Here is an 18,317-nt window from a genome sequence, read left to right as displayed (position 1 = left end):
ATGGTTGTGCAGGAAATGGGCTCTCACTTATAGCAATTGTTGTTGAACCGGTTATAGCTGCCCAGGGCAGTGAGTGCCCCCAGTCCTATGGCATACGAGAAAAAGATTTGGGTCCCGGCATCGATCCACACCTGAGAGGGAAAAAGAAAAAGAGAGAGAAAGAGAGAGAGATTGAGGTATGACAGGGGAGAACCTGGGAGGCCTGGCTCCGAGCGTCTTCTGAACAGGGTTGACAAATTTTCAACCAGCTCCTGCTGCTATGCTATTAACATTGGCTTGTTGGCAGTAATTAATGAGGTTTATAATCATGAAAAACTTCAACTACTATTGTACTAACCAGTAGGTCATTTAATTTAATTTATTCAAATTAATTAATTTATTCACTTGAGGGTTTCTAAACTGCCTTTCAGGACTTAAAGCCATTACAAGACAAAGTACAAATATTTTTAATATTGCCGTTCTTAAAATATGTACACCAAGCATATCTAAAATTAACATGATTGAAAATCCTCAGGACACCAATTAATTAAAAAAGTGGCTCCTCATAAAGTCAGTGGCTTCTCCTAGAGCAAGTCAGCTAGCAGATTCCACAGACATAGAGCTCTTTGCTCCCTCCTCATTGGGATTTACATAACTGGAATTTATAAATGTATATTCTGCACCATATGGACTTTTGCTCTCCCCCCGCCCCCACTCTTCTCTCAAGGTACTGCCTTGTTTAGTGTGCTCCGTTAATTGCTGCATACCAAACCACTGCTAAAGCTATAGACTCTGCTTAGTAAGTTGGCAACCCTTAGGGTGACCATATGAAAAGGAGGACAGGGCTCCTGTATCTTTAACAGTTGCATAGAAAAGGGAATTTCAGCAGATGTGTATATATGGAGAACCTGGTGAAATGCCCCCTTCTTCATCACCACAGTTAAAGGTGCAGGAGCTATACTAGAGTGACCAGATTTAAAAGAGGGCAGGGCACCTGCAGCTTTAACTGTGGTGATGAAGAGGGAATTTCACCAGGTTCTCGATATATACAAATGACACCTGCTGAAATTCCCTTTTCAATACAACTGTTAAAGATACAGGAGCCCGGTCCTCCTTTTCATAGGGTCACCCTAGCAACCCTACTTCAGCCTCTCCTTCCCTTCCCTCCCATAGCTTCCTCTTACCTGAGGGGAGGCCAGTTTGGACCAATCGGGTTTGAGATAGTAGATTATCCCATCCTGAGCTCCTGGCAGCATCACTCCTTGAATAAGCAGTATGATGAGCACCACATAAGGGAATGTAGCAGTGAAGTAGACAATCTGAATCGAAGGAGAGAACGAGTGAGGGAAGCGGTGAGAGATCCTGTGATAAGGACCTTGTTTTTTTGCTCTCTGCTCAGGGTTGAGGAGACAAAAAAGCAGGGGCAGAAATATGCCTAGGCAGAGTGTACAATTGAACACCTCCTGGGATGGCAATGAAAAGGTGCACAAATTAATCTCCCCCACTTTGTGTGTGTGTGACAGTATTTACTCAGACATTTATAACCTGCCTTTCAGGGCCCCCTGGGCTCACACGGCAGTTAACATAAAATTTTAAAACACATACAAATAATGGCAGTCACCAACTAAACCCATCAATTTAAAACATTAATTTAAAACCAGCGGCAACAAAAAAATTAAGCATCAAGCACAGCATAACAATCCAGTGAATGAAGACTGGAATAAAGACATTTTCTGAGTTTTCTTGGGAAACAGCAGTGAGGAAGCCATGTGTACTTCACTGTGGAGGAATTTTCAAGCAATCACTTTTTATTTTATTTTACTGACCACACTCTTGCGCCCTGAGCAGCAGTGTGATATACAACAGATGAAGTTTCTCCAGCTTTTCGGTCAAGCAAAGCTTTACCTGCTAAATTTCCTGCTGTGAAAAGTGCAGGAGCAGGGCCAGTTATGGGAAAAAAAGGGGGGGGCAAGCTTAATTGTAGTCCCAGAAAACATGGGCCAGCAAGAGACAAACTGCACCGTGCCTGCAAGTCAGAAACCTGCTCAACTCGTATGGACTTTCTCAACAGTACAGGCAGAAAGCAGGGGTGGACATACTAAGGTAGTGGTTTTCCAAACGTATTTTGGGAAACCTTGGGATTCCTCAGAAACCTGTCAGATATTCCAAGAAGCTCCCTTGAATGACACCTCAGCCACTGCAATTGAGCTTCCCCTACAATCTGCAGCCGTAGGGAAGTGTTGTGTGTATAAGGTGCTTTCTCATTTCAAACCGGGCAACAGTGCCCCCTGCGAACTGTGCCCCCTGCCTAGGTTATGATCCCAGAACCCTTTGCAACACTCCAGGTTTCTATAGCACACACCCTTCTCACAAAAGTTGATGGGGAAAGTGTTCCCAAATGGAAGAAAGTTTGAAAATTGCTGGTCTCAGGCAATTCTGTCACTAACAGGGGTGGGTGGGGGCTTGTACAGATTCTTCCCTTTGTTCCGACACCTATATTGATAACTGAGAAGCCTGAGAAGTAGAAGGAGGAGGAACTGGGGAAATGCAAGCAGCCTTGCTCCTCCATCAACACCGCAATGCTTATGGAGCACACAGTATAGCCAGGATTAGTCCTGCCTTTGCCTTTTTAAAGCAGTGTGGGTGGGTGGAGGAATCAGGCAGAAAAATGGATGGGTGTAGGTAGTAGGGACGGCTGTACCATTAGCCTGACTGAGGTGGCAGGGACAGGCAATTCATTTTGGGTGTCAGGAAAGGGCAGCAAACAGTTTAAAAAATTGTATTTTTACTGCCAGGGAAGGGGAGATTTTCTGTCTTGGCCAAAATAACTTGACCAGCCTCAGACATCATGACTTAAGAGGTGAGGGGGCATCATTTGCTACTCCAGCAAAATATCTTCATCATGCCCTGGGTGAAAGACCCACACACATCTGTCACACACACCCCTGCCTGCTATCAGGGGCAGAACTCCAGGTGTGCTATGCAGCAGGTGGGGCAACTGCATAGCACACCTGGAGTTCTGCCCCATATAGCAGGCGGGGGTGTGTGTGTGACAGACAACAGGACTTGGGAAAAACAGATGCTGACTCATCTCCTGCTGCATCAGGGAATTTAAAGCTACAGGCAAGCTCTCTCCGAGATGCCGAACTAAACATTCATGACCTCAGAGAGACGCTGAATGAGATCAGGATTACAAAGCACCCTTTTTTATAGATAGAAACGCTCCAGATGATGAGGATAATATATTTCTATAAAACTTCAAGGACCTAGCTTTCATCTCACCTTCTTCTGATGGATTAATAAGCCTGTGTGGGTGATCAATAGTTTCTTTCCTGAAAAGGTGCTTAGGCATCACTTTTTAACTGCTTCCTTCCAACTCGCAGTATAAGAAACACTTAAAAGGATAAAGGCCTCTGGGTGACGGAAAGCTTTCCATTCATTCTCGGCCTTGTTCTGGAACTTCTGGGTGTGGACTACCGGAGAGAGAACATGGGCTTGGATGGGCGACTGACTATCAGCCGAGTGGCTTGCTCTCGGCAACCTTTCCTCAGCCAGGCCACGTGGCCAACTGTGGGTGGCCAAGCCACGTGAGTGCCTGTCTGCTGAGGCCCCAAGGCTGCTGCCCCCCACCTCCAGCTGCCTGTCTGCTGAGAAATGTCAGGCTCTGTCAGGCATGGAACTTGCTGACGGGAGGGATTTCAAATGCATTGGCCATGCACAAGAAAGAGGGAAGCAGGCGCTGGGTGTCTGAGGGGGAAAGGAAAGTGTGTGTGCGTATATGTATATAGACGCAGAAAGGTTTTTTTATATGCGTACTGTGTGGCAAAAGAAGGTCTTTTTGCATACTGAAGGGAATGGGACATATGTGTAGGTCCAAGTTCAATCCATTTAAGACCTCAGGAAGCAGGCCTGAGAAAGGGAAAATCTGATAGTTGGGTCGCCACAATGCCATTTTTTTTACTACAAAACTTCGAAAACCCCTGCTACTCATAGTAAACAGTACTAGGTGAGATGAGATGCTCTAATGGTTGGACATGGTATAAAACACTGTCCAACATAGCTCCTTATATGGACACTCTCCACAAATTGAGTGCAGATCCGTGAAGTGTGATTTACTCCCACTGATAAATTTTACCAGCTTTATTGAATATCTTTTCACTTTCCTCACAGGTAGGAATCTTTAAATTTGCCTCAGTGACACCAAGACAAGGGTGTTCAGATGTTTCGGCCTACAACTCTCATGGATCCTCACCATTGGCTATGCTGGTTAGGGCTGCTAGAAGTCATAGGCCACCACTGTGTTAAGAGATATTTGGAGGTAGTATTCAGGGTCTTAACCCCTATGTGGGAAGCAGCCTCAACAGCCCTGGACTCTCAACAGGCCATCAAACGGTGGTGAGAGGCAGTGGACACCCACAGGGCAGTTTGACTAACAAACTGAGTCTCCTTTTGTGGGACTCAGGGCAGGATGTGAGGAGCATTTCCCCCACCCTGCCCCAAGATTCTTGCTAGTCTTATCAAAACTGTTTTCAAAATGCCTTGGATGTTTCATTTCAACAAGAACTTCCAAATTTGCCTCAGGCAATATTTGGCTGAGGAATGTCTTTGTTGAGACAGAAATAGAGGAGTTAGTGCGGCTGACAGGAATTTAGTTTCTCAATCTATCAGCAAGAGGTCCAAACCCTTACTATTGAACCTGAACATCTTTTCTGGGTTAGGGGCTAACCATTGGTAACTGTGGACATGGGGGGGGGGGAATTAAAGTTCAGCATTTGCAGGTGGGAGCAGGAAGCTGAACCCTTTCATGTCCTGGCTATTTACGTCATAACTGCTGCACTTCAGAGCAAAATCTGCAGGCTGGGAAATTGTAATTATGCCGCCCCCTCACCCAACCTGTGTCACTGGGGGCAGGAGAGCAGCAACAACTACCTGTGCAATGTCGGCACAACAACCCTGGCCACGCAAAGCTAGCACCACCATATGCAGGAGACCTTCCTGACTGGCAACAGCACTGACCAGAACGCCAAGGCCGTGCATCTTGCTAGCATGTTTGTTTATAATGCCACACCTGAACCTGGCCAGAAGATGCTGCATGCTGCCACAACCTACTCTCTGAGGTTATCAGCTGGTGGCCCAAACAGACAATAGTTTACAACTGGGTCTAGCAGTTACATCTTAATTTCATTTTTATTCTAGAGTAGGTGCGGAGACCATGATTCAGATCAGCACCCTAGTGTATGGAAAGGGGCAACATTTAAGATCCTGACTGGGGCCCCTGTTCCTACCCTTGAGTAAAAATGAGAAAAGAAGACATGACTGATAGACACAAATCTAAAGTAATGTCTGATTTGGCCCTGAGTGCCTTGCCTTCTGAGATTGACTGAGAATTGTTCATATCCAAACAGTTCTCATGGCCAGTCCCTCCAGCCCCAGGCACCTACCCTCCATACATACCTTTTCTTCACCTACACTCCTGTTTTTAAATGCACACTAATACATGTATTTATCTTCACAAAATCTCTTCATTCATTTAATTTCATTGATTACATTTCTATATCGCCCCATAGCTGAAGCTGTCTGGACAGTTCAGAAAGCTCTCTGGGTGGTTCATCCATCCTCGACTCACACGTCTCCATCTACTCACATGTGTATCTGCTTACCTATCTCCATTCACCCTTCACATAAATCTCTCCCTGCCTTTCAGCTGTCACAAAACACCCACAGATGTGAGAGCCTTCCGAGCAGGCCACTGAGCTGCCAGCTGCTATTTTCAGGGAGGGGACCATCGCCAGGGGTGCTGTGGATACTTCGAGAAGAAGGAATTATCCACCTTCATGTGTGACTTCTGCCCTAATTCATCCACAATTTCTCATCCAGCTCCCAAAAAACCCATCCCCCACCCAGAGTCAGGTGTCTCCCCAAAGCCTCCTACCTTTCCTGTGGACTTGACACCCTTCCAGACACAGAAGTAGACAAGGATCCAGCAGGCCATGAGACAAAGTGTTACCTCCCAGTTGATATCGCCAGGGATCTCCAGGCCTCCTGACAGATTCAGCACCTTCTTCCTGTAATCAGGGAAAGGAAGAGTGACCACTGGCTGGGATTGAGGTATACTACCAACAGGCACATAAGCATGGACAGAGAATCTTTATCAATCAATGGGTTTTGCTCAGACTGGCCCCTAACCCAGTCCCTCCCAGGAAGGTCAATTAGCCAGAGCAGGATAGGATAATAACATGCCAGGACTCACTCCCAGAACTCAATGACGGGGGATCTCTTGTCGGAGAGTTCATCGCAGGTAAGGTTGCCGCTGCCAGTGCCATTGGCGCAGTCTTCGTGCCGGAAGATCTCTACGCACTCATCGGAATTCCATGGGTTCCCACAGGTTGACCAGGGCAGGGTAGCCGTGAAAGACTTCACCAGATAGTAGAAAGCCCAGGCAAGCACCATGATGTAGTAGGTGTTGCAATAGAAGACAATCACCATGGAGGCAAACCCAAGTCCTGTTTGAAGAAGTTACATGAAGAGAGAAGCTGGGAGCCAATGAGACCCCCTTGCCCCCAAAGTGAAGGTGCTGCCCCTCTGCTCCCTGCTATCCCACTTGGTTAAACACCTTTAACTAGGACTGTGTGTACTCTATGTGAAGTTAAATTTCTGTACCAGGAAAACCTGGTTTCTGCTATCTGTATAAATTTTGCAAATTGGCACAATAGTTTACTCTGCTTCTGCTACTTGCAGGAAGGAATGAAGAGTGATGCAAGGACTGAAGCCCAGTCTCCAGCAGCTGGACAGCTCATTCTGCCCTCTCCCTAGTTTCTGAGATTTCATCAGGCCTTGCCCCACAGCCAAAAGGGCAAGAAACCATTTAAAAAACAAACCAACAAACCTGAAAGCTGACATTCTCAGGAAGATGCATTCTGCAGGCAGAACTTTCTGTGTGCTTGATGAATCATGGTGTTGGTCTTAAGCCTTCTCCTCCCTATATATTAGGACACTCCATTCTCCACGGTTTTTAGCAACCCCACCCCACAATCGCCCTTGCTTCAACTTACCTATTCCCTAGCTATATTAATGAGTCAGTCCCTGACTCCACCACTTAATGCCTAATGCAGATTGTAGGGAATATACAATAACTATGTTTTGTATAGCACTTTGCATTGGTGGCGGTAATTAAATGTGGAATAGTAGTAATAATACTACATGGTATTAATAGTGTGGAGTTCTCTGCTCTGTTCCAGATCCAAATTAGCAGACTGACTTTGTTATAGGAACTGGGAAAGGACTACTGTCTAAATTTTCAAATTATAGACAGACCCCCAGATGGGGTAGGGGATGACGGATGAGGCCCTGGGAATGAACTACTGCTGCTGAAAGACAATCTGTGTCTTTCTCTCTCCTCCCCCAACCCTCAACTGGAATGCCGCAAACAGCAGCTGGAGAAATGAATGGGTCAATTCCTGTCTTTCAGGTTAATGGAGATGCAAGGTCTTCACCAGGGTTGGCACCTGGCATCCATGGGCAGCTACCAGGTGTTAATCTGGTGCTAAAAGGGTTAAATTATGCTGCATGAAGAAGGCTACTTCAAGTTAAATATGGATGATTTGATCTGGAATGGTGGAATGGCTTGAGTGAGGGTTTTGGGGAGATTTACAAGAAGACCCCCTAAAAGACCCGAGACCAACAATCCAGCAGGACCCACTGCTACTGCCTGCCTTGAGCACCCCCATCTATAAAAATTCCTGCTCGATGCTCTGAATAGCACTAGGTGGCTGGGCCCAGCTGCCATACTAATTTCCCACAAAGCCCCTGACATAGCATCACTCTGGGGCATTTTTTAAAAATTAAAATGGCAGCTTGTAGTGCTACTCAGAGCATTGCTTTCTGCCTTCACCAATTAAGTCACATCCGAGGAAGGGGGACAGTGAGTTCAGAAAAAAGCAAAAACTTCAAAAGGCTTGTGGTATAGCAAGAACCTGTCCCAAGTTGGAGGGGGGGCAGGCAGCAGTGGGGAGGACAGGAAAGGAAGGAAGTCACTGGCCAAAGGAGCCTCTTACCTTTGAAAAGTGGTGCGATGTTCCATACATTGATGCTCCCGGCCTTCATGAACTGCCCCAAGGAAATTTCCAGGAAGAAGATGGGAATCCCGCCAATGAGGGCAATAAGAAGGTAAGGGATGAGGAAAACACCTGTGGCCAGGTGAGCAGCACAAAGTAAGCAACAGCCCCATCACACTTCAATCCCAGCCCCCTGAGCCTCTCCCCATAGCTATGGGCTAGGTATGTATTCTCTTCTAAAATAATAATTACAACAACAACCCAAAAAATCTGTGCCAAGGTAACCCAAATTCTGTCATTAGGAAAGCTGTGCTCTCTATAATTTAATGGAAATTTGCATGTCTTTTCTTACTTTGCATAATTTATTCTGCTGTTTATTGGGTGAAAGGGGCAGACGCTTTTCTACAGGACACTGAAACTCCATCCGCTGGAAACCTGATTCAGCCACCCTTTGGGCTTCTGACATATAATTGACAGTACATCTTGAATTGTATTCTACACTTTTTATAAGGACTAAAATATATAACTGAGGTTCTTAGGAAGCTTGGTGGTTTTTTTGTTTCGTTTTTGCAGTCGATACCAAAACCTGTGGCTTTTTTGTGATTTCATGGAATTGCAATATACACACAAGCAGTGCCTGTCCCCCATCCTGCATATCACCTGTTTAACACACCCTTGCAGTTCCATTCAGAGATATATTTGTTGGGAAGGCAAAAGCCTGTATGCACAAAGAGCTGAAAAACACAGAGGAAGGGCAGACCCCTTAGACAGCAGCTAGGGAGATGGAAATGGGGAGAGAGATAGGGACCGTATCATGTTTTGCTGTTTTCCTTCCCAACTTTTATCCTCCCATCTCTCTCTGAACTCCATCTAATCTTTAGTCTCTTTTCAGCTCCCAGGACCTCATAATCTCTTGTTACCCATCTTGGCTACGTTGGCCACTGCCCCTCATTCCTGGCCTCTCCTTCCCCCAAAAGCCCTCATCTTCCTTACTGCTACTGCAAGCGCTATTGTGCCAGCGCCATGCCAGTGATTGACAGGCCTGTGTGTTCCCAGTGCACGTGGGTCTCAGTGTGAATCACCTCCAGGGATGCTATTTATATCACAGATCTCCAGGCTAGGGAAGGCCCAAGCCCTGCTCCTCTTCCTGCAAATCCAGGCTAAGAGGATAATCTTGGGGATGTAAGTTCTTTCCCATGGGGATTAACAGGCCAGGGGTTGGGGAACCCATTCATCATTGGCCGATGAAGGAAGCATCCATGTCTCAGGGGATGCAATCACCGTTGTGCATGCAGGTGTGCATAAGGTGATGGGGCTACAGCCTTGGCAGTGAGCATGCGTTTGAATATGACTTGGAGGGCTGTGCATGACCATGCAGGGCTTAAATCAAGGCCCAGTGCTCATCAAGTAGGTAAAGCTGCATCTGAGCTATACACTTTCAGAATACAGGTGTCGGCTCACGTGACTGAATACTTCATTTTTTAAAAAAATCCTTGCCCATAGAAAACTAGCATGCCAGGGGAGATAGTTCTAGCCTATCCTCCATCCTAAGATGTTTGTTTTTTACATGCTGGATGGGGTTTTGGGGGTGTTCGTCTAAAACTACACAAAAACACAAAGATCCATTTAATCAAATGAACCCTCACATGTAGTCTGAAATGGTACAGCTGAGGCGCAGGTTTACCACCTCTGTGAGAAGTAGGTTAACCTTCCCCGGAATCTATTTTCAAAGGCCCAAAACAACATTTTGATCCTCAGGCAGAAAAATGAACAAGAGCAGTGCAAGAAAAAGATTGTGCCTCATAGGTCAGATCTAGCAATCTCTCACTTGGCTGACTTTAGTGGTATCTAAAATCCACTGCCTTGCAGTAAAATCCCAGTTTGGTTTCAAAGCCAGAAGCAAGCCCTGAAAGATGTGAATTAATAATAAAAGACAAGGGTGCCTCTGAGAACATTCAGAGTATATTTCTCACTCCACAGAATAACAATGGCTAAATCCTACATATCTGGGATTACAGAGTAGAGCCTCAAGAACAGAAAACATGCCTTCTACTCCAATTTAATCCTCAGCACTTTGTTTTTTAAGATTATAAAATCTGTGACGCATGTGTGTTGTATGGGTATATTTACACTAGAGATGGTAGTACAAATTGTTTAAACAGTCATTCCCTCCGTGCAAAGAACTCTGGGAATTGTATTTCTGTGGGAGACCTAGGGCTCTCTAATGGAATCTTCAGCATCTTTTCGAGACTACAGTTCCCAGGATTAATTGGGGGAAAGCCACAACAATAAAATAGTTATGAAACATATATACATTTGTAATATAAATATGTCTCACAGGTTATCTTCATATGCTATATCAGATCAGTGTCGTTAAAAGGAAGGGATTCAGGAAGGAAATAGAAATTTACTTCTGATTCCATCGATTTTTCAGTGAACAATGACAATTTCCATGGAAACAACTTGAGAATTTGGGCTGCCACATGAAGAAAAGATTCCATAGACCTCTTTGTAAATTAGAGAAGGGATTCATGGCCAGCAAAGGGAGGGAGGGAGAGCAAGAGAGCGAGAGAGGGCACCATGACTAGACAAATGAAACCCCACAGACAGAACAGAACTCTATTATGCAGGGAAGCCAGTGACATCTTACGCCTTCCTGCCCTGAGCATAGCTTCACCTAGGGACCAAGTTGTCTGATTGGAGGGGGGATTTGTCTTTGGGCTCCCCGAGTCAAAGAGACTGAGTCACCCATTCCCTTTAATGACGTCATCAGACCCTGTGACAGAAAAGCAGCTCTGTCCTATTCTGGCTCTTGGCGTCAGCTCACACCCGCAAGTCTGTTGCTTGATGACTGAGAAATTAAGTGATAGTTTGCACATGTGAATGAGTTAACACAGATACAAAGACGCAACCAGAACTTTCCTATCACATTACCTCTGACACAATACTTGTCAGTGGAGGCAGCTCACACATCCACCTGCAAGCCATGACAGACTAGTCAGTGATGTTCTTGGGCTTTTCAAGTCACGCCCCCGAAGCTGTTGCCTGGGCCTACTATGCAGTTCAGCAGCTTCTATACAAATGAAGCTTCTGCAGATTAAAACACGGAAGGTTCCTTATGTCACTCTTTGCTTCGAGGGGTGGCAGTGGATTATCCCAGCCTGGCACAAGCCAACCTTCCACCCCACAAGCCACTTTCCCTAGAAGGTGCCATTAAGTTGGGAGAAAAGTAATTCCAGGCCAGTGTCATTGTCCTATTTCAACCCTCACCTACCCCCAACCCACGCTGACAATGCCCTTCAGTTCAAATGGCTCCTTTGCCAAGCTTTTTGTTCCCCTCACTGCAGTTACAGCTTCCTTCCTAACCCCTGTGGCCATCCAGTGCTTTTGATTGCCCAGATCATTTCTCTCACCCTCTTGAGCTCCTATAAGCCTTAAAAATGTTATTAGAGCAGTTTAAACTCTTGTTCTGCCAGAGCCGCGAGTCTCAAGAGAGACGTGTTAGCCATGTGAAGAGCTGTTTTTGCCATGTCCCTCTTCTTTGTTGGCCTAGAGAACTAAATTCTTTTCCCAGAGCCTAGGACGGTAGCCGAATAAGATCAGAATCTTGCCGTCTAATGGCATCAGCCATGTGCCGTTCTCATATAAGCACACATGGACTTTAGGCCGCTTGCCAAATTCAAGGTTTTTTGGCAATACCCTTGAGTGTTAGCTCAAACTGAGTCCATTCAATGAGACTTTATTAACATAACAAGATATACAAGCAGTGTCAAAACAACGAGGAAGGACAGATCCCAGATCTTTCCAATGGAAAGGGGGAAAAATTCATCCCACTCAGAAGGTGCCTAGATAAAATAGCTGGGGGCTGTATCCTTTTTGTTTTCCAGTTTTGTTAACCAGTTTTTGTACCTCTTCTGATCGGAGATGCTGTCTACATTCAACCCATGCAAAAATATCTGGTGGAGACTGGCTCTGGGGATGCAGCCGGACGTTTTGATTTTCTGTTGAAGTCTGTCAAAATGTAACTTCCTCATCTTCATACACAACGTTCTTAATAAAAAAAATGTAGGCTTTATTTAAGTTTCTAGTCCTCAATAAATGCCAGGAGAAAAATGCTAGGGCAACACCCCTGGAAGGAGTAGTAACTGATAATGTGGTTTGTAGCCAAGTCTGTCAGTGCAAGGATGTGCCCTATGCAATGCTAGCGAAGCCAACACATTTGTATGTTTCCAAAACAACTGCATTTATTATATTTTTCCCTTCCTCCAAAGAGCTCAGGATGGCATACATGGTTATCCCAACCTACCTCATTTAATTTTCACAACAACCCTGCGAAGTAGATTGGGCTAAAAATAGAGATTAGTCGAAGGTCATCAAGTAAGTTTCACATGTTTGAGTGGGGATTTGATCCCTGATCTGCCCAGTCCAAGTCCAGTACTACATTAACTCTGTATAAATACCACAGAGGGCACTTGGCAAGGGTAAATGTATGCAGGAGTGTCAGCTGGGCCCGGTCATTTTACCAGGGAGCCAGCCAGCCAGCGTGTGTGTATGTGTGTGCGAGACTTGATGCGCGTCACATCGTCCTAGCTGTGATCAAGAAATCCCCTCCCCTAGCAGGCTGAGATCTGACTGTTCTTGCCTCCCCTTCAAAAAGCAGTAAGGCGAAAGCTACTCATCCTAGGGGAGAAAGGGATGGCAAATTTGGCATCATGCTATGCAGTCAGTTGGCACTGGATGAAGAATGGAGAAATGGGGACAGCACGAAGCAGAGTGGGATCCACGCACCCCCACCACACACAAGGTGACTCCAGAGTAGGCTGAGTCCCGGTGCTTCATTACTAAGCAAAGAGGATTCATGCTAGCTGGAGTAACTATCCCCTCTGGTTTGGAAGTTAAGCTGTGAGGGGATAGTTTGTGGTAATTCTTAGGTTCACGTGGGCAGTGCCTCTGAGAACGCGCAGAGTATATTCTGGTCATCACTACTTCTTCCTATGTTTCAGCAGTAAGGCCTGATTTGGGGGACAAATCTTGGAGCTCAGTTTAAGCCCTGGCGATGGCTGCTTCCCTTTTCCCCCGCTCCCAGGCAGGTTTGTCCTTCCCCATGTACTTTGGCAATGAGCTCAAGCACCATGTTGTGCCAATATTAAATGGATATTGTTTGTTCATGTTTGTATTTTATGCTTTTAAATTTTGTATATTACTTTTTAATGTTCACTGTTTTTAACTTTTGTAAACTGCCCAGAGAGCTTCGGCTATGGGGCGGTATATAAATGTAATAAATAATAATAATAAAAACACACCTGAATGGAAATGAATTATTCCTCACTTCCCATTGACTCCCTTCCCTGCGTCCCCTCCCCTGTTCCGTCAGTTAGAAAAGGGCCAATCACAAAACGATTTGTACCAAGCATGACAGTCAGGCGCTCTGTTGGGATGTAATGAGTGGAAGCAGGTCTGCCTGAGCGCTCTTGTCTGTTCAGGGTCTCTGTCGATTCTGGCAGCAGTCATTGCGTCAACTACATCCTTGGCTCATGCCAGGGGACGTTTGCTTCATATATACATTTTATGACTTATTAAGCCACAGAGTGCCTAAACGCTATTTTCAGGGCTCAAGGGTATATTTAAGCCTCAGGGGAAACTCAGAAACAACTGATGCCTCTATTTTGGAGAACCAGTGGGGTGTGGCGCTTAGAGATGAGGGCTGGGGAGACCCAGGTTCAAATCCTCACTTAGCCGCAGGGCCCACTCAGTGACCTTGAGCCAGTCACTCTCTCTCAGCCTAACCTACCTCACAAGGTTGTTGTGAGGATAAAATGGGGAAACGCACACACTCACACCATTTATACCACCTTCAGTCCCATGGAGAAAATGCAGGTGTAATAAATGAATAATAGCTTCTCCCCATCACCTCATACTCTCTCTCACAAAAAACAACAAACATTATCTCAGTAAACGTGTGAGAAGGGGGCACTTACAGGGGAGGACTGGAGAAAGTACTTACTCTGGTGCCTGCTGATTCTCTGCTAAAAATGTCCCCTCAGGGGCCATCCCCTCACCCCACCCAGGCTCCCTTTCAATTATTTGAGGGGGTGGCAAAACAAATTTAAGTAATAATGGGTTAAGGCAGGCAGAAGAAGGGCAAAGGGCCCCCTCCTATTTGCCAATTCTGCCCCCCCATCAGTGTTACAAGAGAACCACTCAATATTTCCCTCACGATGTCTAGCATCAGACAAAGTCACAGGCTGAAGCAGCCTTGCGAGGCAAGGTGAGATGTTAGTTTTTGTAGGCCCTTAAAGGCGACAGGGTGTGACCCCGGAGTCTCAATTTACAAGGCTGTTCTCCCACACAACAAACCTAACTGAAATGGATGGAAGCTGCACGAAAGTTCAGTTGTCACTGAGGACGGCTGAGCTCTTGCACAGCTCCTGCTCGTCAATGGGGTTAGTGCAAAACATCCCAGTGGATTGTGTCTCATTTTTATCATTGAAAGTGTGTGTATGTGTACATGCTAGATTCTACTTTTTTCCTCAGGCAGAAAAATATCTTAGGCTGGCCCAGGTCCATCCAGCAACAGGCCCAAATACCAGTATGACTGTTGAGGGTACAAGGACAGACAAACGAATCCTGAGTCTCTCTTGGCGAAGAGGTGCTGAGTGGCACAGATGGGTGTGTCAGACAATGAAGGCTGCTACAGCTGTTTGTATGGGAGTGTCCCATGGCCAGGCTGAGCTGGGGCATCTACTGAATTCTTGGTGCTGCCCTCTTGCGGCATTCTCACCCATCATCAGCTGGGCAAAGGCCTCACCTGTTTACACTACTTATGGCAGCCTTCCCCAAAACGGGGCTGGGCTGGCTGGCTCCAGATGTGTTGGACTGGGGATGCTGGGAGTTGTAGTCTAACACATCTGGAGCCCACTGGTTTGGGGAAGACAGACTTATGGCTTAGCCACAATTCCTTTTCTTCTTTTTGCATGGAGGGGGATGTTCCTGCTGCAGCATGCAACCAGCACTTCCTTCTGCAAGGTGGAGGCTGCACTTTGCTCGCTGCCTAGCAGGAGATGTGTAGGGTGGTGTGACACGCACAGGACAGCACAGTGCCAAGCTGTATCCTCCCCTGCCCCTGAGCTTTTCCAGCTGAGGCAGGATTCTTCCTTCTGCATCTGATCACAGCTCTATCTTCCACCTGCCCACATTCATTATTTCAGTCTGGATAGACAGATCCCATTCCTTGCATCTTCTGGGGATCTGACTGAGCAGGTTGACTTCTTTATAGCCCCTTGCTGAAAGAGGCGGCTGAGATTTTTATTACACATCTTCTCTACCTCAGAACCCTTTTTACAATATCCTGTGCACGCGCACACATGCACAAACACGTCTTCCTGGCACTCCACCTCTGGATTCCATCTGTTGCCTTCAGGATTTCAATCTGGCAAGATTCCCTGAGCAATGTTAGGACTCACTTTTCATGTTTTATTTTCAAAATGGGAGGTCCTGGAGCTCAAATATTGCCCAAATATTGCTGCACTCCATGGTCTGCATCTTCTTGATCCCAAATACATGTGGGCCTGGTTGGCACTCTGTACATGCACAGAGGCATGCTCTTTACACATATTGCCAGGGTTGTTCCCTGGCTTTTGAAACAGGTGCCGGGTCTAAACGTTGACATGCCCTAATCCCACTCTGTCTCCTCCTCCTTGTAGGTAACAAGCCCTATCCTTTTCCTTCCAATGAGCCTGAAGTTATCTTTTTCATGCTGTTGCCACGGGTGAGTCCTTGAATGGAATCTGACTAGGCTTTGGTTTAGGATGTTCGAGGAGATGCTGCAATCTCTTGTTTCAAGGCTGAATGCCCTGCTGGGCTCCCTCCTGCTGGGCAGGAGCAGGCTGGACCTTGGAATTCTCCTACAAGAAAGAGCAATGCTCCCCAACCCGGATCTCTCTCTCTTTCTCTCTAGCAAAGGGTTACCCTGTCCAGATTCCCCTACACATCTCGCCTGCTCAGGCACACCTGAGAGTCAATCCATCCCATACCTCTATGGATAAGGCAGGCACCCGATCCTCACCTGACCCCTCTCCCTCGTGCCCCCTCCCCACTGCCTCCCCGACCACGTGCCCGCAGACTGCTCACCTCCCCCGTTCTTGTAGCACAGGTAGGGGAATCGCCACACGTTCCCGAGCCCCACGGCGAAGCCCACGCAGGACATGATAAAATCCATCTGCCGGGTCCAGGTCTCCCTCTCGGGGGCTGGCAAGGCCAGGGCAGGTCCGGAGGGGTCGACGTCCTCCCCTTTGCCCGCGGTGGGGGCTCCCTGCTGGCACATGGCGACGGCGGGGCGCCCCGTCTTTTTGTCTTGCTGTTCCACGGAGACGCTGTAAATGCCGCCGCAAGCGCTGCTCTCCGACGAAGCCCCCTTGGCCATGGCGCCGGGGGGGATCCCCGAGTCCCGGCCGCCCCCCTCCAGGCGGATCGGGCCGATGCTGGAAGGAGGAGGAGGAAGAAGAGCGGGGCGCGCTAGCTGCGGGGAGAGCCCCCCTGGCAAGGGGCGAGCGGGAGGAGGTGGACGAGGGGCTCTGTGGGCGGGAGTGGGGGGGGGCTCGCTGGGGCAGGGGCTCGAGTCGCGGGCGGCGGCGGGGGGGTCGCGGGGACTCAGAAACAATCCACGAAGCACTTGAAGGTCAACCTGAAAAACCTCATGTGGTCACTGGGCGCGGGGAAGGGGGCTGCTGGAGGGCGAAGGTCGGCGAAGGCAGCCGAGGGGGGGGCGCGCCCCCACTGGACCCCGCCCGGAGGCTCAGCGAGGCGTCGCGGCGGAGGGCGGACGGCGATCCCTTCGCGGCTGCGGCGCGTCTGTCCCGCTCGGCTCCCCTTGCGCTTCTGCTGCCGCCGCGGCCGCTGCTGGTGTCGCCGCTCCAGCGCCGCCCCTTCGAGGAGAGAGCCCGCGTGACGTCAGCCGCCCGGCCGCCCCTCCCTCCGCCCCTCCCTTTCCCTCCCTCCGTCGCCGCCGCCGCACCGATCCGCCGCTTGCGCCTCCTGCCGCCGCCGCCTCCTCTTCCTCCTCCACGCTCCAGCACCGCCAGCCGCAAGGAGGGGCGGGGGAAAAGAGGGGAAGGATGCTGGGGGGGACGGGGGGCGGCGGTGCAATCCCAGCCGGGAGGGGACGCTGCTATCTCTGCCCCCCACCCTCCCCACCCCGCTGCACCTGTTCCCTGCCTCCTCCCGTACATTATGCAGTTTGCATTGATTGATTGGGAATATTTTTATCTCGCTCCCGGGAAAGGTATGTTTGGACATATATCGATAGAGAGAGGCTTTGCAGTTTAATCTACTCCCGGAATGCAGAAAGCTAGGTAGGGCGATTGATAGATAGCAATGCCCATGTAGAGATACAGATTGTATGGGGCATGGCTCGACTCCACAATCCAGAGCAGGCGTTCGGCTGCAAAGCCGTGGCCCTGCAGAGCAGCGAGCGCTTCTTCTCCGCGGACTACGTCTGTGAGAGACTTTGCCCTCCGCTCCAGGGGCACAGGGATAGGCTCAGAGAGTGGGGTCCAGCTGTAAATAAATATATCTCCAAAGAAATCGCCCTCCTTTCCAGGACTCCCCCTACAACTCCCATCTGGGGGAGGGGTAACCAGGTTGGGGAAGGTGGAGATAACCTTAGGTGAGGGGGGGGGGCAGGGTGAATGGTGCCTGCCCTTGAAAAGTATCTGGAAAAACAGCCAACTGGTGCCAAATGCCACAGCCAGACTGGCGCAAGGCGCTTGGGATATATTACCTCTATTTTGTTTGAGCTGTGTTGGTTGCTGCTAGTATTTTTCCAGGCTCAGTTCAGGGGGTGGTGTTGGTGATTTTGCCTACACAGCCCTACATGGGTGTGGGATCTGGAAGCCGCTTTCTTCCCACATGCTCCAGTCAACATCTCTGGATTCCTCAGCTGTTGGTGGGAAGGCAGGTGGCTTCTAGGAACAGGGCCTTTTTGGTAGTGACACACAGGCATTGTGTTCCTTCAGGTGCCTGACTAAAACATGGCTGATCATGAAGGCCTTCAGCCAGTGGAGGCTGGTGGCTCTGATATGAGTGGGTGAATCCAAATCAGTCTGAACTCTATAAATTTAATAAATAATAATAATAATAGAGCTATCCAAGGTGCATCCCACTAACATCAGGCCACCAGCCTCCATTGCCTTCAGCTGAATGAATTTTGTTTGATATGTGTTCCCTTATACGGTTCTCTTACATGCTGTTTTGTTATGCTTTTTATACGTTTATATGGTTTAAAAA

The 18,317-nt window shown here is 48.0% G+C and overlaps 1 protein-coding gene across 2 annotated transcripts in view; it reads right to left on the bottom strand.

Moving 5' to 3' along the window:
• SLC6A8 (solute carrier family 6 member 8) overlaps positions 1 to 16,783 on the bottom strand; it is a 39,990-nt gene extending 23,207 nt beyond the window's left edge. Inside the window, exons 1-6 of one of the 2 annotated variants that reach the window (XM_063119389.1) lie at positions 16,164 to 16,783; positions 8,034 to 8,165; positions 6,230 to 6,482; positions 5,912 to 6,044; positions 1,164 to 1,298; positions 28 to 131 (exon numbers count right to left, since the gene is read on the bottom strand). In XM_063119389.1, coding sequence (XP_062975459.1) covers positions 28 to 131; positions 1,164 to 1,298; positions 5,912 to 6,044; positions 6,230 to 6,482; positions 8,034 to 8,165; positions 16,164 to 16,455 — 1,049 coding nt within the window. In that variant the 5' untranslated portion in view covers positions 16,456 to 16,783. The remainder of the gene's footprint in view (positions 1 to 27; positions 132 to 1,163; positions 1,299 to 5,911; positions 6,045 to 6,229; positions 6,483 to 8,033; positions 8,166 to 16,163) is intronic. The other variant, XM_063119390.1, reaches the window with a different exon arrangement.
• Positions 16,784 to 18,317: the final 1,534 nt, after the last annotated feature.

The sequence above is a fragment of the Elgaria multicarinata genome, chromosome 3, assembly GCF_023053635.1.
Source record: "Elgaria multicarinata webbii isolate HBS135686 ecotype San Diego chromosome 3, rElgMul1.1.pri, whole genome shotgun sequence".
Classification (NCBI taxonomy): Eukaryota; Metazoa; Chordata; class Lepidosauria; order Squamata; family Anguidae; genus Elgaria; species Elgaria multicarinata.
The sequence above is the reverse complement of the archived record's forward strand: the minus strand, read 5'-3'. Positions and strand labels throughout refer to the sequence as shown.